The sequence below is a fragment of the Corvus moneduloides genome, chromosome 1, assembly GCF_009650955.1.
Source record: "Corvus moneduloides isolate bCorMon1 chromosome 1, bCorMon1.pri, whole genome shotgun sequence".
Taxonomy (NCBI): Eukaryota; Metazoa; Chordata; class Aves; order Passeriformes; family Corvidae; genus Corvus; species Corvus moneduloides.
The window spans coordinates 158,126,465-158,154,007 of record NC_045476.1 but is presented as its reverse complement, the minus strand read 5'-3'; the positions used below and the strand labels follow the sequence as shown (position 1 = coordinate 158,154,007).

Here is a 27,543-nt window from a genome sequence, read left to right as displayed (position 1 = left end):
AGGCATAATTGTTTTAAAGTAAAAGAGGGGAAAGATCGAAGAAAGATATAAGAAAGAATTTTTGTATTATGAGGGTGGTGAAACACTGTCAGTAGTTGCCCAGAGAGGTGGTGGATGCCCCGTCCCAGTAAACATTCAAGGTCAGGTTGAATGGGGCTCTGAGCAACCTGATTTAGTTGAGGGTCTCCCTTGCTCATTGCAGAGGGGTTGGACTAGATGACCTGTAAATTTCTCTTCCAACCAAAACCATTCTGTGAGTCTATTTTATGACTCTTTGCAAAAGGAATGGTGCTTTTCCACAGAAGTACAGCTAAAGCTTTAAATGCATTACAAGAAATAAATTAAAAAAGCAACTTGTATATTAGGAAACTATATTTCCTTAGAGGCCTCTGTTTGCCTTTAGTTTTGGCTGCACAGTAAATGTTTAAATAATAATGGGAGCATGGAAGTAATAATGTGAAATGGTGCCCTTTCCTGCCAGCTGATGAACTAAAGATACACCGTGGCATAGTGGAACTCCAAGAATTTGTGTTTCATTTCTGTGCAGTTTTAAGTAATTATGAACATGCTTCTTGCAGATTTTGAGGGCTAAAATATCACAGGAATATATATCACAAAGGCAGAAGTAGGAAAAGAGTCTTTGAATTACACTTCTTTCTAAAAATAGTAAGTTTTGACCTCTTTAGCTGAAAAGTCGCTGACTAGCCAGATGTTAAAAATTTGCCGAATAGTTGTCTCTTAGATTACAGAAGAACATTCATTACAGTGATTACACTTGACAGCTACAGATGTCTTAGCTAAATGCTGTCAGACATATAAACTGCCAAACTGTAATGTAGAGCTTTAAATCTCTTTAACTCTTGTTAGCTAGATTACATGATGATACTGTCATTACTTCTGCCATGTATGAGAGATTTCTTCTGTAACTATATACAAAACTGTATTTTGAGCCCTCAAAGAGGCAAGTTTCTGTGGAAGGAATTTGACAGACTGATCTATTATACTTACAAAGCCTCTGTTAGTGCAGTAGCTGAGTGTGCCATTCCTTACTGGAACTGGCCTCACAGTTCAGTTTTAAGATACCAAAGTTGAGTTCTCCACAGCTGCATAGGGGAAATTCGGAGGTAGGTAGGAACTGACTTTTCTGAAGTTGCACTGGAAATCTTAAGAGCAACAGTTACACAAAGTCAACAATCCTTCACTCATACCTACAGCTTTAGACTATTTTTTCTTTAGTGTGTTGGAGAAGAAAAAAATTAAATAAAACTCCAAATATCTCTAATAAATATACACACATTTGAATTCCTCCAGTAAAGAAAGCTACATAGGAATACTACAACATTTTTCTTTCATTTCTGGAGTTTTCTTGGATTTTTTTTGTTTTGTTTTTTATTACTGTAGATCTTTATATACAGAGAGGTTGAGAAATGCAGCCAGAGAATGGTTTAATTTGAAGAGGCAAAGGAATGGAGTGGCAATTTTTGCAGAATTCAAAACTAATCGGCAAGTTCTGATCTATACACACCTTTTATAATTAAATAAGGAATGCAAGGTAGAGGTGATTTCTATTTTTCTTGTTCAGGCATTGCAAATCTGACTACCCCAAGTGTCTTTTCCCATCTTAGCTACGCAAGAGAGCACTGGGTGACTAAGCCAGCACATGCTCTAGAGAATACCATGTATAATTAAGTTGGAAATCTGACTTATATTCCACTGGAATCGGATCTTAGTGGCAGTGCACAATGTATGACTTTTGGCAATTTTTTGTTTTGTTTTGTTTCGGTTTGGTTTGGTTTGGTTTATTTTTTCCATCTGGACTCTTGCAGAGAAGAAAAAGAAAAATATGTTACTGGATTGTCCACCTCTGTCTGCTGGTGCACCTATAAATTCCTTTGAAGAGGTTATCCAGTTCCAAACAAATTTCACTAATTGGGAGAAACATAAAATATGTAAAGTTACCTGTAAATTATATTGAAGTTGAGAATGAGAAAACCTGTATGTTTTTAATCACTGTTGGATTTTAATTCCAACCTTTTTCTAGCAAACATATCATACTAAGACTCATTAACAGAACTTCTTTTATGTGTTGCAGTTTCAGTGATAAACAAGCATTACTTCACTTTTTTTGGAGAAGTCTTTGGTTTTAGTTAAGCTTTTTTTTGCTTATTAACAAATTAAAAAAAAAAGACTGATTATTTCAAAAATTCTCTACAGTTGTCTCACTTGAGATGTAACAGTGTTGCTGAAGATGAAACATACTGCAAAGCTCTGTTTTACTGGATGACCCTGATTTAGCTTGGTTCGTTTTGGTGGAGAAGAGGCAAAGAACAAATCTATGGGAAAAAATCGTAGATGTAAGAGTAAGAATCTTTCTTTGGAAGTGAGAAGTTCTGATTTGAATTCTTGAAGCTGTCCTTGTGAAGTATCAGAATACTGCCTTTCCACAGACTGAATCACTGAACATCTCTCCCAGTCTTACATTCCTACAGCTTGCACGCAGAGGGATAGAGATGTGATGAGTTGGAAGGGGGAGAACACCATGTTATGAGGAGAAATACAGTAGAACAAAGTGAGTCATTTCCTCAGGACTGGGAAGGGGAGATAAGATGAGGTCAGAAACTGAATGGTGTTGCAGACGAACTGATCTGAAAGAGCTGCAGGAGGGTTTATGTGATCTTTCAGAACCCAAATTCTCTTCTGTGTCTAAACCAAGCACAAACGTTTCAATGGGAAGAAAGCCAAGCATGTCTGAAGAGTGGCCTGAATGACAGATGAGTAAATGTGTGCAAAGATCACAAATGACAAGTCAGTTATCAGTTCTATTGAGAGGTGATGCCTTTGATAAATACCTGGGATTAGATCACAGATATTAAGAGTTGAATAGTTTGCAGAATTAATATTTTCTGACAATGAAGCTTGCTAGCTGTCATGAAAACATTGAGAACTTTTAGACTGCAAGTAATATTGTATGGGAAGGCGGGAATCATAGAAATTCAGTGAACTTCTTAACCAGAAAGTGTAGTCAGCTGTGACTAAGCAACATATTAAAAATGTTTTTTACTCAAATTAATCTCAAAGTATGGATTTATTAACATTCTCATAGAGGCCTGGAGCTAATCAAAGCAGAGGGTGTACATCTCTATCATTTGACTAATGAGCTGGGTTGCCTCAGAAGTGATTTGAAAATTAATTTGCACACAGGCATCTGATAATCCCTAACTTTAATAAAGGTGAGAAGGCTTCAGAAATGTGCACTTCTGGATAAAGCATTCTCAAGAGAGCAATTCAGTTAGCTCCTGATCTCTGCAGTCTAAAGCAGTCTTTTGTTGTGCATATGGGACAAGGACAAAAGTCTGAGGGCAGAGATGGACTTAAAAGTTGCCTTCTAACATTCCATAACTTTGAAAAAACTTTGTTAGAATAAAGTGTGTTTTCAGTATATGTTTCCCAAGTGTTTAATACTTTCAAGTTTGGCTGACAAATTTAACAGTGAAAAGAGTGAAAATAAGATGATATTATAGCCACATGTAGAAATTCAGAGTCAATTTGCATGTTGCAGGTATTGGAGCATATTTCTTGCTTGCAGACAAGGTCAGTTTAAAATTTACTAACTTGAAGTGATTATTCAAAAGAAGGAAAGGGATGAAACAGTGAAGTTGAAAATGTCACAGTGACTACAATTTTCTGTCATAATTTTAGAAACATGGACACTAGTAATATATACATTCTCAGTCTGGTGAATCCTATTTGTGAAATATATTTGTCTTTTAGAGCAGAATGATGTAGATATCATCAGCCTTTTATTTATCAGAACATTTACCACTGATTTATTAGTACTTCTTCATGGACATTTAGTCCCTGAAAAATGAATTTGATTCTACTAGGATTCATGTCTTCCCACTGATTCCAAAGACTCCAGTTACAGCTTCATTTCAGATTACACACATATATGGAGATTTGAAAGGCCTCTTACACAATGAAAGAGGAATTAATTTTCCAGGTACTTAAAAAAACGTAATTATTTGCTTAGATTACCTAGTAGATTTTTTCTAAGTTTATATTCTCAAAAGTTGAGACCAGAGTATGACAAGTGTCACACATTCACCATCAGTTTTTAACATACCTAAATAAAGATTTGTCTTCTCTAAGCTCTCAAATAGTTGTCATTCCATATACTGGAATCACTCAGGTTTTTTATTCATGAAAATGATTTATTAGTACTTTTTCTGGGATGATAATAATTTTTTGTCCTTTTTCATTCACAATGTTAAAAGATTTGAAAAAGTGCCTCTTCAAGGCTGTTGGTTGTGACTCCTAAATATTTTTAGATATCCTGATACCAGAAAGGAAACTTTCAATAACATGTCAATAACCATATATTCTGGCTCAAAGATATGAGAAATCTCTAGCTATCTAAATTTTGTTGAAATTCTGAAGTTGAAACAGGGTAATGTAACTGTCAAATCATTTAAATATCAAGTATGGGGATTAAGGACTGTGTAGACAAAAATGTAAATTATCAAGAAATACCAAATTATCAGATATGCAGCATGTCACAGACCAGATTGCAGGGTGCAATAGTTATGCAAAATTTTCTTTATTGTGGAGTCTTCTAATTTTATTCTTTAAAAGCATAATCAAACTGTGTGGAGGTAGAAATAACCTTTTCAAGGGAAAAAAAATGTCAGGAAGAAAGGATTTAATTTATCTTTGTGTGGTGCTCTAGTGTTTGACCATAATTTTTTAGGTAGAGAACACTCAGCAGCAGGTAGCAGTGCCAAAAACTGTGAGCTTTATCAGTTTTTAAACCTGAACTTGAAATAGTTTGCAAACACTGAGATTTTCGGATATGTTCTGTAGCTGGTCCTGCAAAGAATATTTTTGTTTCCATAACAGCTGTTTTACCATTGCTCATGGAAGAGCTTCAGCAACAAGATGATTTTTATTCTGCTATGTAGAATTACATGGAAAAAACCCTTATTCTTTCTACAAAATATGTTCAGGTGGTTACCCTTGACCTCATCAATACCCAGCCTCTTTTGCATAGATTGCATGATGAGAGCAGCAGCTGCTCAGCAGCTCTGTGTCGTAGCTGCACAGATTTCAGCCTGAGTCTTGCTGTCAGCCAATAGTTTATCATGGTAGCTGTGATACCACTGTGGAGCTTTACCAAACAAGTATAGAACGTTCGATCATGTTCATGTAAGTACATAAAAATCCACTTCCTTTCTGGAAAAAATAATTTGTGCTTGATTCTCAGTCTTACCTGTTGCCTGTAGCTAACATACTTCAAGATTACATGTGTTGATGAAATTTTGAGAATGGCTGATGCAATAACCTTTTCATAGCTTGTTGGTGTGGAGTGTTACTTATGATACTCACTGTTAATTCTTTTTGGGTGTACTGAAGTTTATTCTGCTACAAAGAAATAAGATATTCAAACTCCATGATTATGTTTTTATGACTGACAATTTGTACAACTTTAGAGCTGTTGAACAAATGTGAAATACCACTACTAATTAAAATACTTCAAATTAAGGAAATTCTTTTCTAGCATGTGATGGAAGTAATGGACGAGCCTAATTTATTTTCATGTTTATGCTTTTTTAGCTTTTTTTTTAGGTGCTTCAGATTTGTGGTAAATCATTAGTTTAAGAGTCTGGACAGGGTCTGCTCTCTTTGCAATCTCGCCAACAGCTATTGACAAAGTGATTCCAGGTCACAGCACATCAAGAAACAAAAATGCCCTTTACTTTTTGGGGATGAACATTTTTTTCAGAATGTTGCCACAAATTGAACATATTTTTGTTTCATTAAATAGTATAGTGCAATATCAGAAAAAAAAATCTAGCTTTGTAAATTGGAGAATTTCAGGCTAAAGAAATAAGACTTCTCTTGTATTGTTTTCATTACCCATAAAATTCTACTCTGAGTAATTTTTTTCTTATGCCACTATTTGGAAAAGATTTATCCAGATTATTAAAGCAGGCAGCTTCTCTGGCTGTTTTCTGCTCAGAAAAAATGATCAAATAATTCCTTTAGTACAAGAAAAATCTGGTGGCATAGAGCTAAAAGAGGTGGTTAGGCTGGTGACTGCCTCTTCTGGCACTCATGCTTTCCTCAGCACAGCATAGGAGCAGAGGAGGAGCCCTCCCACGTGCCCCTCTGCATCTCTCCTATAGTTCGACAGAGATCCTGCACACAGGTGAGGGCTGGGATGCCTGCTCAGATCTCCCAGAGCCTTGATGAAGAAACATTGCCACAATTTGGAAGCTGCCCTGCAAAACTCTCTCTATTTTAACAACTAAAGATGGTGCATTTTCAGTGTAAAATCTTTTATTGTACTTTATTTACAAATTTTCATTACCTTTCAAGAAATGCATTCTGTCATGCATTGACTTTGCCTCCCTCTTGTTTTTTCTCTTGCTAAGGAGCCTTTCTGATCTCCTGGGTAGACAGAGTTTTCTCACATCTCTGAAGGGTGAGGCGCTGTCTTTTCTAATGCTGAACTGGGAACTGTGGCTCAGTATAAAATGGAGTATGAAGATGTACAAATCATGTTGTAATTTGAAGAAATTAAATGTACAATTAAATTTCCATTTTGCCATTTTTTCATGTAAACAGTTACAAATTGCATGAAAGCAGGTTCTATTTTTTCCATTTAATCATTGAGCTTCTCTATTAGAAAAGAATAATGAGATTAAATGCTGCAAGACAGAGAGTATGTTTCAAATCTTTGATCATTGGGTGATGTGGATAGGTTGCCTTAATGAGTGGCCAGTACACATTTCTAAATGTCATCTGAAAGAGTATCCTTAATAGCAATAGAATCTGAAAGTTGTGTTAAAGTTCTGACTTTTTAAATAATTTAATTTTTTTCGTAATAAAAACATGGTGAGGATTCATATTGCCCAAATATAAAAATTAGTTGATCAAGGCAGACAAGTCCCTACAATTGTATTTTCTCTCTAAATGAAAGTATTTCTGTTTTCAAAAGATGGACCTGGCACCTAGAAATTAAGGGACAGCCAGTGTGAAGGAACTGTGTAAAAAGGAACAGAAAAAAACCCCCAAAAAACCAATTAGATTTATAAAAATGCTCTTACATCAAAAGCCAACCATTTGTACTGTGATACCAGCAGTCACTATGTTTTGATATAAAGGGAGTTACAGAGATCAAAAATTAACTTTTGAAGTCTAGAGACTATGGATTCTTTTGTACAAAATCTTAGAGATTTTGTATTACTTTTATGTGTTTACACTTAGGGTTTTTATTTAGCAATCAATTTTCAAGTTACAAGAACTCTTAACACTGGTTTAATTGGACTCAGTAACAACCCTCATACCAAAGTCAATGTGTTTATAAACAGGCACCCAAAATAGAATCATAGAATCACATAATAAATTCAAACAGTTCTGCTTTATTTGACACTGAAATTAAGGGTTTCTTCCATTTATTTCCCTGTTGTCTCAGGAGTGGACAAGTTGAGAAGTTAGAAGTGGATCCTAGTAAATATTCATTCCCTGATGTGACAAAGATAATCCAAGAAAAGGAACGAACTGGACAGGGACCTATAAAGCTCCAACCACAGAAGGTTACAGAGGTTAAGAAGAGCAGTGTTGATTTTGAAAATAATGAAGATGTTCCTCCCTTAATTTGAAACATTCTGGAATAGTCCCTCTATACGTAACATGAATGCTTATGTTGAATTCATGACCCTATGTGTAAATAAAATAAAACAGAGCTGAAGTTGGCAATATCATTACATTTCTTAACAATAACTTTTTTATGCCACTGTTTTCTGCTGCATTTTCTGTTAGTACATTGCTATATAAATTCTTTTTCTAGATTGTTTTCTTAATAACTCTGAAATTAGAATAGGGGCCTTGTATCAGAGATGACCATTTCTTCAGAGATTTTACTGTCTGGGTTGAAAGATGACGCATTACTGTGAAAAAGAGAAACAGAAGGAAGAAAGCAGTTGTAACAAGATTTATGATTTTTCTCATTAAACTAAGGATAGGAAAAATCCCTGTGTATTCCTTCAGTGTTTTCATTTTCATGAAGGACGACAGTAGGAGAAAAGGGTATTGTTAGAGTGAGAGATATTGCTATAATCTACCATACATCACTGGATCTCCAGCATAATGCTCAGCTCCTGGATTCTGGAGCTCATCTAATAATACCACTCCTTGAAGATTTTGGGAGAGAATAAAGAGAAACTTCAAGCAAAAAATAAATTGAGTGACTTTCATTACCTTCCTTATGCATTTGTAATTGTTTATAAATGAAGACTTCATTTGAGAAAGAAAATGCTTCAGATTCAAATCAGCTTTTCCTTCTAGTCAAGAGCAAGCAAAGTCAGGAAGAATCAAGCAATATTTTCTGGTTAGAATTTGTTTTCATCCTTAAGATAGAAAATTAATGAGTTGCATTTATTACTGAACCACTGTTTAAGTTCAGATAATGGCCACAGTATCCTCAGCACATAGGCAAGTTCATAGCACATCCTTTGAAAGTGCTATATCACTAATTGTGAAAAACATCATGCAAAAAACTCAGCAGTTTGAATGAAAATATTCCCACTGAATTCTGGGAATTTTAAGCCACTCTAAAGTGCTTTACGATTCTTCACAGATGTTTAATGTAAGACAAAGATAAATAGTCTATCTTAAAGTGCACTGAAGAGAAGTAGAAAATATCTGTCATCTTGGGCTGATGGATTGAACTGATGCATTTTCTTTGGTTGCAGTTTGAAATGGATATAGGATAAAAAAATGAAGTTTCGTACTAATGCTGCATATACTAAAAGCTGAAAAGAAAATTTATATATCTCAAAGATGTAAACCAAAGTTGAATTTGGGCATCATCTGAGGTACTGTCATATCATCTTGGATTTTTCTTTTGCAGTGACTCAATTTTTCCAGCTCCAGAATAAATTCTTCAATGATACAAGCCTCTGAGCCCTGGAATCTATTTAATCAGCTCTGCTCTGGTTAATGGAGTATAAAAACATCAACTGCTTTTGCAATATGTCCCAATTCACTAGAAATGCCTAATCTTGCTAGCTAACTATAGAAAAGACAAATTTTATCTCTTGATCTCACTGAGTAGTAATATGCCTGTAGGGTGAGCGTGGATAATTTTCTGGATTGCACATCAGCATTCTGTGCTTGAGATTGCACAGGGTTGATCAAGGCAGGATCAACCTGTCCCTGCCCCGGGGGTGGCAGGATGTCAGGGACAAGCAGGTTCCAGCAAGGGCCAAAGGTGACAGTGCTGCAGGAGGAGGAGCTGAGGAGGGAACTGCAGCAGCGGCCCGTAAGTGGAACTGGAGGAGAAGGGGAGAAGGAGGGGCTGCAGGCTCAGAGAAGGGATCCCCCCTTGGCAGCCCCAGAGAGACCCCCTTGGAGCAGAGACCCCGTTGCAGCCCAGGGAGAGCCTGGGAGTCCTAAAAGTTGATGCTGTTTTATGGAACTGTGCAGCCCTAATCAGAAAACAGGCAACAGATAATGTAAATTTTAGCAGTCGGATGGGCAATTTATGTTTTTATTCCTTTCAAGTGTACTTCCTTTGGTTTTGAAAGTACGAATTTTGCTGAGATAGGTGAAGAAAAAAGGCTCCACTGCATTTTTGAAGACAAAAATCAGTAAATCTTGGCAGCTGATCCAAAATTTTGTTAATTTCCTGTAATTTCATTGATTGCTGTGGGGATTTCCTGATGTTTCTAAGAGGTAAACCTTCTGCAGGCTTTCCTCTTTTTCTTCATTGCTTATTTCTGAAAATCTTGTAGGGACAATCAACCTTTCAGATCTTCAGCAAATATGGATGAACCTGTCAGGAGTTTCAGAAAATTGTGAAAACAGAGGCATCCAGGCAGCCTGGTCAGGTATGGTTATTTTATTTTTTCATAAAAAGAGAGCTATAAAAATTAATCTCTAATGTCAAACCAAAGGACAATACAATTTAATCTTTCCCCATTCCGACTCAGTTCTTTTTTCATCTAGTTTCATTGTGAATAGATTTGGCTCTGATTTTTTGGGGGGGAGAATAAAAGATGTATTGAGCTACAATAACATGTCATAGGAAAACTGATAGCAGGTACCAAAATATACTTGGAACTACTGAAGAAAGAGTTGTTTCACATGGTAACATAATCTTGGGATCCAGCCTGAAAATGGAGTATATTCTGAAAATCAGCTTCAATAAACTTCTCAACTGAGTATGGGCCATGGAGAACAGCAGCAGAGGTTGATCACAGAGAGACAAAGTGCATGAGCAGAAGATGAAAACAGTGACCCACAAGAGCATAAACACACCTTACAAAATTACTGATCACTAAGACAATGCAATTTTGAGAAAAGAGGACAAAACAGGACAAAAGACATGCAGCCAACATAGATAAAATATGCCCCGTATAGTGAAAATTAAAAGATAACGAAAGGAATAAAGATAGTCACAGCCCCCACCAGAGGAAGGAAGAGCAAAGGAGGGAACTCCACCATTGTCTCCCCCAGTTAAGGACATGGCAGCTGAACAAACCCATTGTGTGTCTGCAACACTATTCCCCTACTTAGAGCTCACAAAAAAGGGCTGCTTTTTGATTTGCCACTTGCCTCATTCTGCCACTGCAGACTCAGCAGTTGTATGTACAACATTATCTCTTACTATATAATTGGGTTAAGTAGATTAAAATTTCAGAAAGCACTGAGTGTGTGTTGTGATCTAACCAGATGACTGGATGAATTTTAGCAGTATGCGGTTGATGGATTTATTCATCATCCAGTAGACAGGAGATGGATGGGGTTAATGACAAATTCTAGCAGTACTGAGAGGAAAGATGTGTAACGGTTCAGGAATGCCCTTGGATTTGCCACAAAATCTTCCACTTGTTCTAAAACTGGGATGGCATGTTAGTTTTGGATTTGACATCAGAACAAGATTTTTGTTGATGCAAAAACCAGAAAGTGTCTGGTTCCCTCCAGCATTAAATTGATTCATCTTGGTCAAAAAAAGCAAAAGGAGAAGGGAATCTGTTACACTATGACAGGGTAAAACTATCCTGCATTTCTAATTACAGCAGAACAATATGCAATAAAATAGCAAAATTGGTTCAAAGCTACCAAAAGATCTTTCAGTCTTAGATGGATTTCTGAATATATTCAGTATGGGTAACAGTACTGGACATGCAAAATATGCTTTCCCACTGCACGTTTCAAATGATAATTCCCATAAGGGGGAACTGGTGAGTAGCAAATACATTTCTTACCAGTTAATGAATATGAAAGAAAGCATAGGGGGCCTGAGCATTAGTCTTTTTCTGAGCAATTGCTAAAGGCCAGGTGTTTGCTGTCAGTGCTAGACTGGGTAACTTCACCCAAACTAAATCGCAGCATTACAGAATGTTCAAGGATGGAAGACCCCTGTGGTGGTCATCTGGTCCAACTTCCCTGCTCAAACTAGAGCCAGTTGTCCAGGACCTCATACAGATGGCATTAGAATATCTCCAGGGATGAAGAATTCACAACCTCCCTGGGTGACCTGTGCAGGCACCTGGTCACCCTCACAGTAAAAAAAAAAAAATTTCCTGATGTTCAGAGGGAATTCCTGTGTTGACTCTGTGCCCACTGTTTCTGGTTCTGTCACTGGGCACCACCTATTGACAGTTTAATTGCAAATTATTTGTGAATAAATGTATTTCTTCTGTTACAGAGTCAACTGCAGCATGCTGAAGCTTATTGTTCTCATTTGCAGCACCTGAGCAATACTGATTGAACACAGCTTTCTCCTTCCACCTCTGATACACCCAGGCAGAGTGAAAGCTCAATGAAGCTGAAATCTAAGAAAACAGCATATGAATTAACAGGGACAAAAGGTATGACATAATTTAGAAAACACAGCTTACTCAGAGTGACAGTTCATGTTTTACTTTTTAAAAAGCAGAAATGATCAAAGATATTATTAGTGGCAGAAGTGCTGCTCTTGGTTGCACACTTGTGCACTGGAGCTATCTAATAATCAGCTGGAATCTCTCTGAGGCAGGTTTTGTACAAATTGTTCCTGCATCAAACATGTCACAGTCAAAACACTGTGAGAGCCACAGAGTACATCAGGTCTGGAGACTGTTTGCTGTGTTGGTTTCAGGATCACCATGGATTACCTGAGCTAATTATAAAATATAGACATTAGAAGGAACAGGGAAGCAAGGAAGTCATGTTAGACAGACTGGGCATAGTTTCTTCTGCCATATAAGCCCTTGCTACAGACAACAACAATCACTCCCTTACACAGAGCACAGAAATGTGAGCCACACATTTATTTAAAGAAACTCTACAACTCCTCCATAGAGAAGCCCTGATGTGGTGGGAATTGGCCAGGGACCAAGAGTCAAAAGCCCATTCCCTTAAGGAGATGGTATAGTACAGAACCAGCCCGCTGGTTTGTTTAGGTGTTAGCATAATGGTTTGCCCTTGGAGGAGTTCAGATCTGCACAAAGTGGCAATTTTTCCATATAGGGCACTGATTGGAGGTGTCTCAACTTATAAAAGACTTTTCTGATATTTGACAACAGCTTTTCTAGCATGATGCATAGGAAAATTGTAATAACCAAGTCCACACTGCAGGTTGTACTGCTGTTACTGGAAATACAACTCTCAGTGTAGTACAGCCTGAATGTCTGGGGAAAAGAAAATCTCAGAAGTTATAGCATGTATTGTATGAACAGAAGCACTTAAAAACTCCACAGCTCTAAACCATAAGCATATTCCTCCTAAGAAACTTCATAGAAATATGTGTATAGAAGAATTGACTGGTGAACATTTGGGTAGAAAGATGCGAGCTGTGGCTATGCTTTGACCCTTGTTTTTGTGATCTCACTGCTAACCATCTGCAAGTCTACCAGCAGCATAATTATGCCTGTTTGACAGTGTACATAAATTAGTGTTGGCTCCTCTGGTTTTGCAACAAGGCAGGCAGCCATCTGACTTTTTAATTAAGGATTTCACTGAGATTGACAATAAAGTTCCAATATGCTTCCATATTTAAATGAAAGTGCATCATCAGTATAAAATTTTCAAAGGGAAAACATTCATGGAGATTTATCAGTCACCTAAGAAGTATAGCTGAAGTGAAGCATGGCATCAGCTATAGAAGAAATCCAAGCTGTCTGCTTTTCCTGCACCGAAATCCATTCTGCAGTGGAAATCCTCTAAGGGAATCAAGTCCACTTTTTTTCACTCATTTTTTTAAATTTCCATGAACCTAAGACTCTGTACTGTAGTTCTGAATATTTAAAGATGCTGATATCCTGCACCATTTTCAGAACTTCCTTATGTGTGCTTATGCTCAGTATCTACTTACAGCTTCAGCTATTTAAATGCTTAAAAGTGTCACCCTTCCTTATGTCTGTAGTAAAAGCTATATTCATCTCACTAAAATTATTTTTCAATATGCTAAATAAAAATATGTGTCTTTTAAAATTTATGCTTACAGTTTAGCTCAATCTGGGAATTCATGTATGAAACTAAGTCACTGTCAAACATTCTTAAAACTTTTCCAAGTGTGGCCCCAGTACAGGCCTAGAGTATCTTAGATAAATCAGTTAAACTTTTTCAATTTCTTTCCTACAAAACTTGAGTTTCAGCCTGAACACTCTCAAAGTGGTAATGAAGTATCAAAGGCTCTTGTGACATGTTAATATGTACCTATAGTTGTGAAGGTGTCATCAGATTACTCCATGCTAACTGTGCTGGGGGGATTTGTATGGGGCTGAAGGTAATTTCTTACATTTTATCAGCTGTGTTGAGATACATAATTACTTGTCTGTGATCTGTAAAGCAAATTCTCCCTCTTTATCAGTGTTTGACACTGGATGCTTAACAACCTGGTTAATCAAAACCAGATTATACTGCTAGAATTAATGAGGCATTGAAAGGGTTTAATGACTGAGGTAAGCTTTTTAATGCCTGTTTCAAAGGGATTACTTCGTCTAATATTTGCTCATAAGTAGTAGAGCAATGTGTGGCATGGAAATCACAGTTATCCAGACAAATGAATTTCTTTGGGTCAGCTCAAACCTGGTATCTGATCACTGAAAATCTCAAATCTAGTTCAAGTTCTTTTGATAGTCAAAGAAGCTCTTTCTTCTTTCCCATCATATTAATTCAGGGTTCAGTGTAGATGATTCAAGGACAGCTGGCAAAAATGACCATTTAAATCAGCTTGGGTCTGAAGCAGGAGAGATTTTATTGCTGGATATATCTGAACCGCAGGATTAAAGAAAATTACTACAAGTGGTTAGAGACAGAGAAGTCTGCCTATTAAATGAGTTGTGAAATTAGTTTCAGCAACTGATAGCTCTTGAAATATCAGGTCTTGAATTTGTCACTGGGATCTCGAATCAGGAAAGAAAAAGCATAATTTGGTCAGACAGAGGTTCCATAGGTTGTAAAGACTTTATATGTATCTTTTCTCAGATTGGGAAAGGAGATCCAAGGTATTGTTCAGTCTGTCCGAGGAAGGAACACCTGTGTGTGAACACAAATATGAATGTTTTCCCCATTTCTTGATCTGCACGATGTTCTCGCTACTTTTGTACTTCCTTGTCCATTCTAGGGCATGAGACAGTGTGTCTTTTCAGGTGGTTCTAAGAGTCTGTTCCCTGACGTTGCAAACAAGGGAACGACAAACAGAGACAAGCAGGAGACCTGCTTCAAAACTACCATCCAGTCCTGAACCAGGCTCCACCAGTCCATTTCCAGGCTAGTGGTCCTTGTGCATGTGGTGCTGGTTTGTGTCTTTCATGATGACTTTAGAGTTCTTGGTTAGAGTTCGTAGGACCTCTCACCATTTCCAAAGCCAAAGGAATTTGAGTAAACAGCTTGATATGCAAACTCTTAAATTCTGCATCTACCAAGGCTTATTGTCAGGATGAGTCACTTAAGGAAAAATGCTTTTGTAATAAGAAATTCCCAGCACTCAGATCCATAATTGCCTTACTTTAGGACTCCATATATCATACCCCCACAGTTTCCCAGGAATGTCTGAGCTCTACTGTTTTATCTAGTCTCTACTCACAGAGGAGCTCTGAAGGCTTCCCAACTTCAGCTTAATTGATACTGAAATTATTGGTGAACTAGGAGTCAAAACTGGGAAAAGATATGCTCATCTTATGGGTGATCATATGAAGAATTTAGGATAAAATGATATACCTCAGTCACTCAATACAGCAGTGGCAGAGATAAGGATATAATGCAGAAGCCCATCACTTGAGGGCAGGAGGCACAAATTCCCCAATAAATTTCTTATGCCATTGCTCACAGCGGTAGGTGTAACGAAGACCAGATGAAGCCAAATTAGAAGTCCATTTAGCCCAAGATGTGCCTCAATTCAAGCAGGACATTTCTAAGCCAGGAAATACAGTGAATAGCAATGTACCCACTAGTGTGGAGGGCTGTGACTGCCCCATCACACCTGCTAACCCTTGAGGGATGCAGTTTCTCTTGCACACTCCAACTTAATCCAACCCCTTCCCCTCATTCTGGGAGAGGCAAAATTCAATTTTGCATACCCTGCTGGGAAGACTTGACCCTGTTCTGTATAAGAAATTTTGAAAAGGGTGATCCTTTGCTGATACAATCTCAGACAGTCACCAGCTGTAGGAAAGCCTGACCTAGGGGCTAACATGCAATTATCTTTGATGGAAAACTCCTCTGTGAATCTGTGTTGCTGCTATTTCACACTAACTGTGCTTATAAACCTCCATTCTATATCCTGTGGCTACGAGCTTTGTGCTTTAATTATGCATCCTGTAAATATTGGCCTTAGTTTATTTTAAGCCTATCAACATATCCTTGGGGATTCCTAGTTCCTTTGATTCAGCCTGTTGTCTTCCTCAGAACCTTTTCTACTTCTATTGCATCCAGGACGGAGTGGGGCAAATCTAAGTGTTTGCCCTGTGGTTTTACACAGCACCATGTTACCTCTCACTTTCCTACAAATTCCTAATGGACTCTTACCTTTTGAATACTGTCAAGCACTGAGCCCACATATTCATAAAACTGCCTACAGGGAACTCAAATTTTACTTCCTGAATTTCAATAACTAGACAAGAACCTACCACTGTGTACTGACAGATCAAGCTGTAGAGTTATTTTCCCCTTTGTATTTAGAGATATTGAGTTATTGTTTCCTTCAGTCACTCAACTCCTTGGGATTTTCAGACATTTTTGTGCTCTTCTCAGGCAGCTTGCGATATGATTCCTGCAAGCCATTTTATCACCTCAACATTTATTTTAGCAAATACTATCATCTCATTGTTAATCTCTTTTTCTAGACCATTTGAGAAGGTGTTGAGCAGCTCAACTTTGAGCCCAGGTCTCTCTAGGGATCCACAGATAATCCTCCATTGTGAAAACTCTTTATTTTTACTCTCTTTCCTGTCTTTAAGAAATTCTTTATCCTTGGGCTGACCTTCCTTTTTATGCCAAGACAGCTTAGTTCCTTTTCCTAATCTTTCAACCTTGTCAAAAGCTTTCTGAAAAAATGAGTGCCTTATATCAACTAGAACATCCTTTTCCATACACTCAGTAAAAGTATTTCTATTTGAGTTGAAATATTGACAGTAAAACTTTCAAATGACTGGCCATTTCAATTTCTTCCATATTTAGTATCTAATCTGAGATGCCTTTGGAGGGCAGTGATTTTTCAGTGTTTCAGTAAGTGATCAGACCCTACCTTTAGTCATTTCCTGGGAGAAGTTTAAACCTGAACTCACCAGTTACTGCTTAAAAACTTGGTTTGGCTCTGTGGAAATATATAAACAGAAAGTAGAATACAGTAGCATTTCTGATTTATACCGGACAGAGATTGGTCACAAAGCAAAAGAGCAAGAATTTCAAACACACATCTTCAAAAAACACAAAATACTTTCTTACTTCCCATCCAGCATTTATCAAGTCAGATGACCTAAATGCACAAGATTTTTTTTCCCATGAAGGCAGCAGATGGGATGAAAAAAGACGCCCCCACTTGCAGATAAAGCAGAGGAGAGAGTGTCTTCCCTTCTTCTGGACTGGAGTTGAGGAGAAAGCAGAATATGCTGAGATGCCAAAGGCAATAAGTGCAAAAACCCTTCAAGCATTTTTGTCCCTGTCACTTCCTGAGAGTAAATTGTTGGGACTTCCTCACTTCCACAGCAATCTGGCTGTACAATGCTTTTCAAAAATGTCATTTTCAATTGAAAGGTCACTCCAGCAGAAAAATTCTCCAACAGTTACAGGTACACATTTTTACTTTTGCCTTTAAGAGCCCATATTCAAATTATTGTAAAAATTTTTTAAATGTAATGAACTTCTACTACTCTAGAGCTGGAAAGAGCTGAATGTTCTTGTCCCCTTTAGACTTAAAAGAACTTACAATTTGCATGTCAATAGTCTTTAGTAGATCCACTTTGTACATCATTTGCATGCCTTTGACTGCATGACAATTAACAAATTAGTATCTGCATATAATGTATCTTTTTGGGAAATGATAAGAGGTCAGTGAGAAGCTTTACCATATTCAACATATTCACTGGCATTTCTGGGTGAAGCAATTACAGTGTCTCCACTAAATTTATTACTGCACACTATCAGGGGATTCAGACCTTGGCAGTTTAACCTTGATTATTCTGATAGTGTGATATAGAAATATGGCAGACAATAAAAAAGGCAAGAGCTGTTTAGACCTTAGTCAAAAAACTTATTGTGAATTCCATTGTAAAGAATTTTGGAGTGAAGCATGACTTGGGAGTCCAAAAATAGCATTTTAAATGGCAAATACATCAGTGAACCTGAGAACATCAGTTAGGCGAAAGAGTTGTGGTCTGAATACAGGAGATGAAAACAGCTGCTCATTCTTACATTAAATCCTTATGAACTTGAGTAGTTTTTATTGGTCTCATCCTTCGTTCTGGCATTTCAATACCAGACAGGCTGTGCAGTGAAGAATTCAACTGCGCTCCATCCATAGATGTTGAATCCTTGGAAACAAGGTCTCATATTAATTTTTGCAGAACCTATGCATATAAATCCACTGATGCACCCCTAAGGTTGGATGTGTCAAACCCTGCACAGGTGGGACAAGAAGAATAGAAGAGGACAGGAGAGAGTAGAACAGAAATGAATAGAACAGAACAGAATAGACTGTTTCAGTTGGGAGGGGCCTACAACAACCATCTAATCCAACTGCCTGATGAATTCAGGGCTCACCAAAATTTAAGGCCTATTGTTAAGGACATTGTCCAAATGCCTCTTAAACAGTGTCAGGCTTGAGGCACTGATCACCTCTCCAGGAAGCCTGTTCAACTCTTTGACCATCCTCTCAGTAAAGAAATGCATCTTCCCAACGTCCTTTCTGAACTTCCTGACACAACTTTGAACCCTTCCTATGCATCCTGTCACTGGATACCAGGGAGAAGAGTTTATCACTCTCCCTCCTTCCCCTCCCCAGGGAGCTGTAAGAGAGCAATGATGTCACCCCTCAGCCTCCTCTTCTCCAATCCAGACAAGCCCAGGGCCCTCAGTTGCTCCTCACAGGATGTTCCTTGCAGCCCTTTCACCAGTTTTCTTGATGTCCTCTGGGCACAAAAGAAGATAATCTTCATTCTCTTTCAGAAATTTTCTTAAATTGAGGACAAAAGCTCTAATCTGTGACTGTTCAGATAAACAAAGTCCATCCTGAGGAAGAGTATTCAACCGTTCTAGGAGCCTGATGGGGCCCTCCATCTTGGCCCATGTTTGCCATCACATCTCAAGAGTTGCAGAATCCAACAGAGGCAGTGCCAGCTGGTGCTCCTCCTCCAGTTCCCATGTCCATGCCACCCATGGTGACAAATGCATTCTTCTCCACCACGCTTTGAACAAGCAACACCCCAATGACTGGTGTTGCTCTGGGTCTCTGCTGTGTCAGCTCTGTCCCCTTCACCCGCACATTGCCCACTAAGTGAATAATTTAATCCTTAATGTGGCCTAGGAAGGAGAGGACTGTTGACCTTCCTTTCTCCTACTTTCTCCTTCACTGTCTCCTTCTCCTGCCATGTCTACCCAGTCAGTAATGCTTCTGGAGGCTCTGGTTCTTTCATCACCCCCCTGTAGGCATCCTTCAGGCCTGTGCAGACCTACACATATTGCACAGAAAGGCACCCATGCAGACCTGACAGCAGTATGGAGGCTCAACCTTCATCCTTACTGCTGCTCTAGCCTGGTTCCTGTTGTTGTATTCAGATTAAAACAATGGCCTTCCTAAAAGTTTAGTCCTTATTGCCCGTATTTATGTTATTTTATTTTTTATTTTAACTTGACATATACCCTGCAAGTTCCCGAGGTCACTTATGCCTGCTTCTTTCTTATTAAGGGATTCTATAATCCTCACAGGATTGGTGGAGTTACCTGGTCATGGTCCTCACTCCCTCTGCTTCCTGTTTTGGAGTGGGAGCATTTGAGTTGTAAGGCAACAAAATTTCTCCTGCAGTGGTGATAATAGAGAGATCTGTAGTGCCCATAGTATGGCAGTCTGAAAAATTCACATTTTCCACACTCTTCAGACATGCACAGGATGAGGATGCACAGAAAGGGTGTAGGTAAGTAGGAGGGGACCTGTGGAGAGCTGGGTGTGCAGGCAGCCTTCAGCTGGCTTATGCTGGATTTCATAAGTAGGATACAGTTTAGATCAAACATCCATGGCTTTCCAGAAGCTTCCCACTGCAATATCCATAGCCTCACACTCCAGTGACGACGGCCAGCCTTCTGGTTTGGAGTGTTCATACAGGAGAGGCGAAGAAAGTCTGCAGCATCCCAGGCACTTGTTTGAAGACTTTGGCTGGTAGTAGTGGATGGAGTCTGACGGTGGCTGCCTCATCTTGAGCTCTTCAGGCAGTGGGAGTCAGCTGGTGAGTGACACCAGAGGGCTGAAGGCAGGCAATCCATGGCATGTGGTACTCAACCATCCTTAGCATCCCTTCCCATTTATAAGACAGGAGGATCTGCATGAATTTTTGGTGAAATTAGCTCACAGAAAACAAACCTTTGCTTGTTAAAGGCATGACACATCAATTGTTTGCACATGCATCTAATTAGCATGGGATTTGAAAAAGTCTTTGGAGAGAGCCAGAGAGTAGGGGAGACATCACATTGTTTGTCACTTTTCCTTTGTCAAAACGATGTCATTTATGTTAAATGCCTTATTAATCAGAGCCTGACTTTCTGACATGCAAAAATACATCCCTTTGAAACTAGGCTGTCCCGTTTATGTAAGACTCAAGACACATTTCTTCCAGCCTTGCAATGGATTAGTCTCTGTTACCAGCTCAGTGAACACTGACATCTTTTGTGTTCGATAGCTCTACATATTAAATTGCTGAGCAAAGTGAGATCCCTTTTTTTTTCCCCTCTGGGTACATTGCCGAAGTGCAGTCAAGCAGCAAAATATTTCAGTTAGGTATTTTTTGAAAGAATTTGAATTTTTTTATGTCTTCCATGTAGTCAGGCTCAGTCACCCTTTTTTAGTTTAAAATTCTAAGAAGTCTTTAAGTTGGACAAGTGCAAACACTCCGTTTTAATTGAGGACATATTTAATTGGGCAGTAGAATAGGTTGCCCAGAGAAGTTGTGAATGCCCTGTCCCTGGAAGTGTTCAAAGACAGACTGGATGGGGACCTAAACAACTTGATCTAGTGGATGGCATCCCTGCCACGGCAGAGGACTTGGAACTGGATGATCCTTAAGGTCCCTTCCAACCCAAGCAATTTTGTGAGTCTGTGATTTTTTCCTACCTCTTTTCCTACCTCAGTCAAATTTTACTTACATGAAACTTAATCAGCTCTTTGCATAGACTGCAGTACATCCTAAGACCTCTCCTGCAGAACTGCTATGCACAGAGCAGTCTCATGCCTGTGCCTGACCTACACAAGGTCACTTCACCAGTTTGTCCCTCCTATGTCCCCATGCCACAGTATCTTCTAACAATGTACTGTCTGGTATGTGCATTGCCACAACTGGCAGTCATCACAGAATCATAGAATATCCTCAGCTGGAAGGGACCCGCAAGGATCACCATGTCCAACTCCTGGCAGTCTTACAAAAGTAGAATAACTTTCAATCTTTTATTTTTTTCTGCTGGGAAACTGTAAGGGGAGTTCACTGCCACTGAGAGCAGCTCTTGCAAGTGCCACTGGCAGTTGCTTTTGCACAAGATCCAGGAGACGAAGGAGTGAAAGAGCTAGACAAAAGGTGTGGAAAAAAGCCCTTCAAAATGCCAGTCACCTTTGACAACGCATGCCCACAGAGCCAAAGGTGGTCCAGGAAACAGAGGTGAAGATGTGCTGTGGAAAATTCATCAAAAACGCCCAGAAATCCTTGCAGAAGCTATTCACAGAGCTGTTGCAGTCAGGGGGGCCCTTTGTAAATAGGAAATACTAAGAGGTCCCCAGTCAATATATCACTGGTAATGTAGCTTCCAGCAGCTTCCATCTGTGGTTCAGACATCCATTTATCCTCAGTCTGGCTAGGAGTGAGGCTGATTTACCTCACTCCTGTCTGCGTGCTTGTTCTAGTGCAATGTGGGAAATATCAACATGACTGTGAGGTTTTGTATCCTTTGTATCTGGCTCAGAAGACAGTGGGCAGTAAACAGCAAGAATCAACCAGCCTGAAGGAGCTGTGTAGTTATGGCTGGTACCATGGAGATCAGGCACAGTTTTTGAGTGATGTGAAAAGCAGTGATATCAGTAAAAATTGTCAATGCCTCCAATGATCATCCAGCTCATTGAAAATCTTGTGCTAGCTCCAGATGTCTGGTTAACACCAAATTGCTGAGCAAATAAAGAGCGACAAAATATAAAGAGAAATGAATGGGATATTAAGCGCTCCAGAGACAAGGAATACCAGAAGACATGGTCGCCCTCAGAAAATCAGCTCTTCTCTAGTGCACACACCTGGCAGTCTTTATTCAGTCTTTCTCATCTTTATATAGAAAGAGAGAGAATGAATATATGTATAATTAAAAGATAGGGCTGAATTAGCACTGAAATGAACCACATAATTGTAGGAATTCCTGATTTTGTGTGTGCCTAAAATATCTTCTTTGAATAATATTTGTGTTAACCTTATTTTTTAAAAAAATTTATTTAATTCTGAAAAATGATTTAAACTCCAGAGATGCATTGAAAGAAGTCACAAGCAATTATATGCTCCTGCTTAATATTCAGAAGAAACAGAAAAGAAGCTGTTAAACTATCCATGGTCTGTGCCAGATCTGCAAATGTCTTCTCTGAAAGCTAATTACATCTTGGCATATGGAGTCTTGGCAAAAGTGTTGCAATAAAAATAGAGAACAAGAAAAGAACTAATTCTCTGCATTTAAAACAAAATAATTCATAGAGCAAAACTCTCTGGTCTCCTGCTGCTTGCAAGCTGTTAATATAGAGCAGAAAGGAATGTTTCTTAATTTAGTATGGACTTTCTTCTAAGAACTGCCAATTCTTCAGATGCTGGGGGAGAGCTGGAGTAGCAGAGCTGTCCAGAATATCAGAGTTATAATTGTTTTTCTCAGTCTCTGCTGCCTATCAGCAGAGACACTGGTGAGTAATCCAATTAAAACAAGCATCTCTCATTTGGAGACTTGAACTCTAACAAGGAAATCCAGACTCCAGTGAAGAAATAGGAGTTTGCCCTTAGCTTCTGTGAAACCAACATTGAAAGAACTGGCCTTGATTTTAGAAATCATTGATGGGCAGGAAGGACATTTGAAGTGCATGTGTAAAACTAAACTATTAATTAAGTTCCACTGACTTTAATATGGGACATTATGTTGCCAAGTGTAGCTGTGAGTTCTCAGAAAGATTAATCTGATCTACCTTTAGATTTCTACCATGTAGATGTCTGTCTCTCTCCTAGTCACTCCTCATACTTTTAAAGTCATGGAGAGAAATAAGCAGCTAAAAACATGAGTTATCTACTTTTAGTGTTTATGACAAAGCACATATTTCTCCTGTTTAACTGGAAGAGGAACCTCAGGCTACATCTATGCCATTAAATTAACAGCATTGATTCTCCACAGTTTCTGGAAATTGTTCCTGGTGCATTTTCTGCCTGGGACCAGCTAACATGCTCCCACACAGTCCCCAGACCCAGTAGAGGAGCTAACAGGAGCTGGGGTCATTCCCCATGGATCTAAGGATGCAGCTGTTCTGTTTCTCAGGGAAAAGGATTTGTTCATACAGGAGCAGCCAGCTGCCCTTGGTGTCAGATAATGGGGATGTAGACATAACCTAAGGGACTTGGTCCAGTGTACAGGTTAGCTCTGGAGCTGTCTGCAGTCATGACTTTTTGTGCATCTGAGTAGATGAAATAGATTTTTTTCTTCCTCATATAGAAATTATTCCATGGCACAAAATTTCTGTGAAGGCAAGGGCAAACATGGCAATCAAGCAAATAGCATCATGTATTGTAAAGCAAGATTAACAAGAAAGTACTGTCAGCAGCAGCAGCAGAACTGAATTCCTTCGCAAGTTTGATGCAGCCTGGGCTGGCAGGAAGAAATCTAGGAAGCCTAGAAAACAAGTTCAAAAGGTTGAAGGTACTGCATTACTTGGTCTGCATTACTTAGAGCAAATGGAAACCCAATCATGTGCTCAATTAATGCCTGTATTAGAAATTGCAGTATTTATCTTTCTACGCCTGGCTTCTATATATATACATAGCAATATAATAAGTATTTTGACATTCATAGAGAAGGAAAATTAAAGCTAAACAAATACTGACCTGTCACATGGTGATAGCATATTGCTGGACATTTCTCAGATTTCATACACTTTGTGCCTTTTAGTGCTCAAATACTTTTCTTCCAAGGTTTATTAAATGAAAGCTAATCTTGAAACACTTGTGACTTTAGGCATGTGTTTTTGAAATTCAATTTGACATAGAACAGAGATAATATTAGTTTACCCAGGGCCGTGGAGAAACTCAGCTTCAGTAAGGCCAATCCCAGTTCAGTTTAGAACTGTGTGGTTTTTCTAGAGTCTGAGTTGATATGCTATAGAATTATAAGGAGAACATTTTAACCACTCAAACAAAGCTTTTATGGGAGATTAGAATCAGTCAAGAGATTGTAACCCAAGTGCCACTGAAATAAAAAATAACAGGGCTTCAAATCACCAGGACTATTTAAGAGTTTTAATTAGATTGCGGATAATATTTAACAACCACATCATTTTCACCAGGAGTTAGTTGGAAAAGATACTCCTTCATCTTTAAACTATTTTCATGAAATATAATGAAATTATATAAGGCAAATATGTTACTGTTCATTTTAAAGCAAAACAAAACAGGCATTTCAGTATTATTGAGTGTGCTCTTGGTGGTTAGAATCAGAAGCAAAGAACCAGAACCATGGAACCATAGAAAGTCCTGAGCAGGAAACGATCCACAAAGATCAAGTCCAACTCCTGGCCCTGCACAAGACACCTCAAGAAACCCACCATGTGCCTGAGAGTGTTGTCCAAACATTTCTTGAGCTCTGTCAGGACTGGGGCTTTCACCACTTCCCTTGGGAGCCTGTTCCTGTGCCCAGCCACCCTCTGGGTGAAGAACCTTTTCCTCATATTCAACCTAAACCTCCTCTGACACAGCTTCTGGCCATTCCCTTGGGTCCTGTCACTGGCTGAGAGATCAGAGGTTACACAAATCTCCATTGATAGTTGCTACCTTTGCTAGTTTAGGTCTCAATCTGTAACACAGAATTATTGCATGTAGTTCTGGATTCAGCTAGCCTGAAATGAAGACGTAGAGTCATACTTGTTATGCTTAAAATTAAGAAGGTCTGTACTTTATTTAGCTTAACATCTTCTGCATTAATAAGGATGTCATGATAGGTAGGAGCACACCAAGAGGCCACTCCCTCATATGGAATATCCCCTCCCCACCCACAGATTATTCAAATATATAAATTTTTTCAAGTTCATATTATTTCTGCAGCTTCACCTTGTATTTCATTACCAAGGACAACTATAGTAAACAATCTAAACATTCTCATTTATGCTAATGTTTTCTTTTTATTGTGTTTTTCATTCAGCAAACAGAGTTGTGCTAATCTTCCTCAGCAACAGGAACACTTCAGTCTATTAATAGAGCTACTTGTTCAATGTTCAGCTATCAAATGATGTTAAGCATGTTTCTTACTCTAAAAATAAACAGTAATAAAAAGGAACAGAGGGCAAAACTTAATTTAAAAAGCCCCTAGATCTGCACTAACACAGTGATGGAAAATGAGGAGATTTATGAAGATTTCGTAAGTAACTAGTGGTTTGTACCATGTTTGCAAATTTTAGATAATAGGGCACCAATCAAAGTCAGAGGAAGAAGTGCCTGCATTAGACTCACAAATCTAATATTGGGCTTTAGTGAGAGCTGGCTTGGGCTCTGGAAACCACATTCCAGAGAGAGCCCCAGACCCAGCCTCCATGTGGGAGCCCACAGGCATTGCTGGAACACTCCTGGCAATCCTTAAGCAGCTCCTCAAAGCGCTGACAGGCAACCACAGGCCCTCTTATCCAGGGGATACAGGTACACTGAGACCCAGGCTGTAACTATAAAACCATAAAACCAGGAAGCCCCATTGCCGGGAATGGAAAAATGAAGCTAACGTTTAACTAAGAGGGCAATTAACCAGCTTCATGATAAATCAAGTAAAGTCTTCATTATTACAGGCCTTTAAAACATGGCTGAATGCCCCCCACTATAATAATTTTAGATCAGCTCTAAGTTATGGCCCCTGCTGTGCCTTGTGATATGATATTATCAACAGCATGATTGACCCCTTCCCTCTCTACACATTGAGTTACTTGCTTCATTTTTGAGGGAGGTGATTTAAGGTTCTGAATCTCATCCTTTGCTCTGCTTTCCTACTTCCTACTAACAATTCTTCTTGAAGACCACCATGAACTTCCCCAACTGGCAGTGCAGACAAGCCCAACTCCAAGCAGAGCTGGAGAGGAAATCACTTCCATTTAAATAGAGAGAACTTGGTCTCTGGATGGAGGTCAGGTCAGTCATGTTACAATTCTCTGAGAGCCATCAAGCCCTCCTACTGGAACCATCTTGGATTATTTAATCTAAAGAACAAGAGAGAGATCTTGTGTGAAAAGGAAATGGAATCAGTACTGAGGGTCATGATCACAGGCCAGGACTATGTGTCACTTGTGAGTTAAATCCTAGGTTTTCAGCCAACTTAGACTGTCAGTGAAGTCAGAGATGCCACATCTTGTTGAAAGAGAAATTAGGGTTGTTGCGTAGAGTGTTCGGAAATAGCACAGTATGTAAATGCAATTAAACCAGTATCACTCATGACTCTGAGAGACTATGCCAGCAGAATAAGCCTTGGCAAAGCTGTGACTGGCTCTGACAACCCTCTTCCACTCCCCTTGTGGAACAGCTACTTCCTTGGAAGGAGATGTGAACAGCCATAAAGACAGCCCATGGCCTTTCATCTCTGGTGTGGCTTTTAAGCTGCATCCCAGTGGGGTTCTGCTGTCAAGACTTTCCTGTGCCCACCCACACACCACTGGATGAGCCTGGCACCAGTTTCCCAGCACTGCTGCAGGATATCCCAGAGACAGAGGAATTAGAACACTGAGGACACACACGGACTGTTTCAGTTCCTCAGGGCCAAAACAGCTATCCCCGCACTTTTCTCAGGTGTTTGCCTGATGTGCCTGTAAAAGCAGCATCTATTGTTATGTTGTTTTCATGCTGTAGACTAAAGAAGCACCATTTGTTCTGCCCTCACTGAGCAGAAAATATTGCTTATCTCTTCCACAGCCACCTTGCCTATATACCAGGACTCCTAAAAGGCTTACTCGCACTTTCCCACTACTTCTCAGTTGATTCTTTCTAGAAAGCACTGTTCTTCTTTGGACAACTTGATCTAGCTAATATCTTTCTAAGAGCTTCTTTTAGAACTAAACCTGTATCAAATTTGATTTAAGATATTATTTTTCCTTAGGGCTGTGCAAATGTTTGTGGAAGGTAATACCACTTTGGCAGCTAAATTCAGCTATGTGCAGCCACCTGCAATATTCTTCTGCCTACCACTAAGCCTTTTTCTGAAAGGGTAGCAGGAGGATGAGTAAAAGGTTTGTTCTGTTAAAGAAGATGAAGCCAAGGAGTGGAGTGGTTTAGTTTCATTGCTAGTATTCAGTCACTATGTGGGAAACAGATCTCCAAAACCACAGGATTAAGGAAGATTCTGTAGAGGTCCCAACTACTTGACAGCCAGTACAGAGAGAAGGGCAGCATGTGAATGCAGTTATATTTTAGTAGCCAACCTTGCCAAAGATAAAGATCCAGACTGAAGAGAACTGTCCTACTTTGGAAGTGTCTTTTTAGGATACAGAAAGAATATAGCACAAAGTGTTTCAGTTTGGATACTCTACTTTTGTTGCACTCGGTTTGGGAAATGCAGTGCCAGCAATTGCAAGTGCTGATGAGATACAGAGAAATCTGGAGAACA

General features: G+C 39.0%; 1 protein-coding gene across 10 annotated transcripts in view; it reads left to right on the top strand.

Moving 5' to 3' along the window:
- Window positions 1–27,543, top strand: part of LRRC6 (leucine rich repeat containing 6) — a 106,150-nt gene that overhangs the window by 54,106 nt on the left and 24,501 nt on the right. For 7 of the 10 annotated variants that reach the window (XM_032133733.1, XM_032133690.1, XM_032133680.1 and 4 more), the window contains one exon: window positions 7,475–8,956. In XM_032133733.1, coding sequence (XP_031989624.1) covers window positions 7,475–7,661 — 187 coding nt within the window. In that variant the 3' untranslated portion in view covers window positions 7,662–8,956. Of the gene's footprint in view, window positions 1–7,474; window positions 8,957–9,794; window positions 9,891–11,713; window positions 27,418–27,543 lie in introns of those variants that run through there. The other 3 variants (XR_004244435.1, XM_032133707.1, XM_032133699.1) reach the window with 3 other exon arrangements.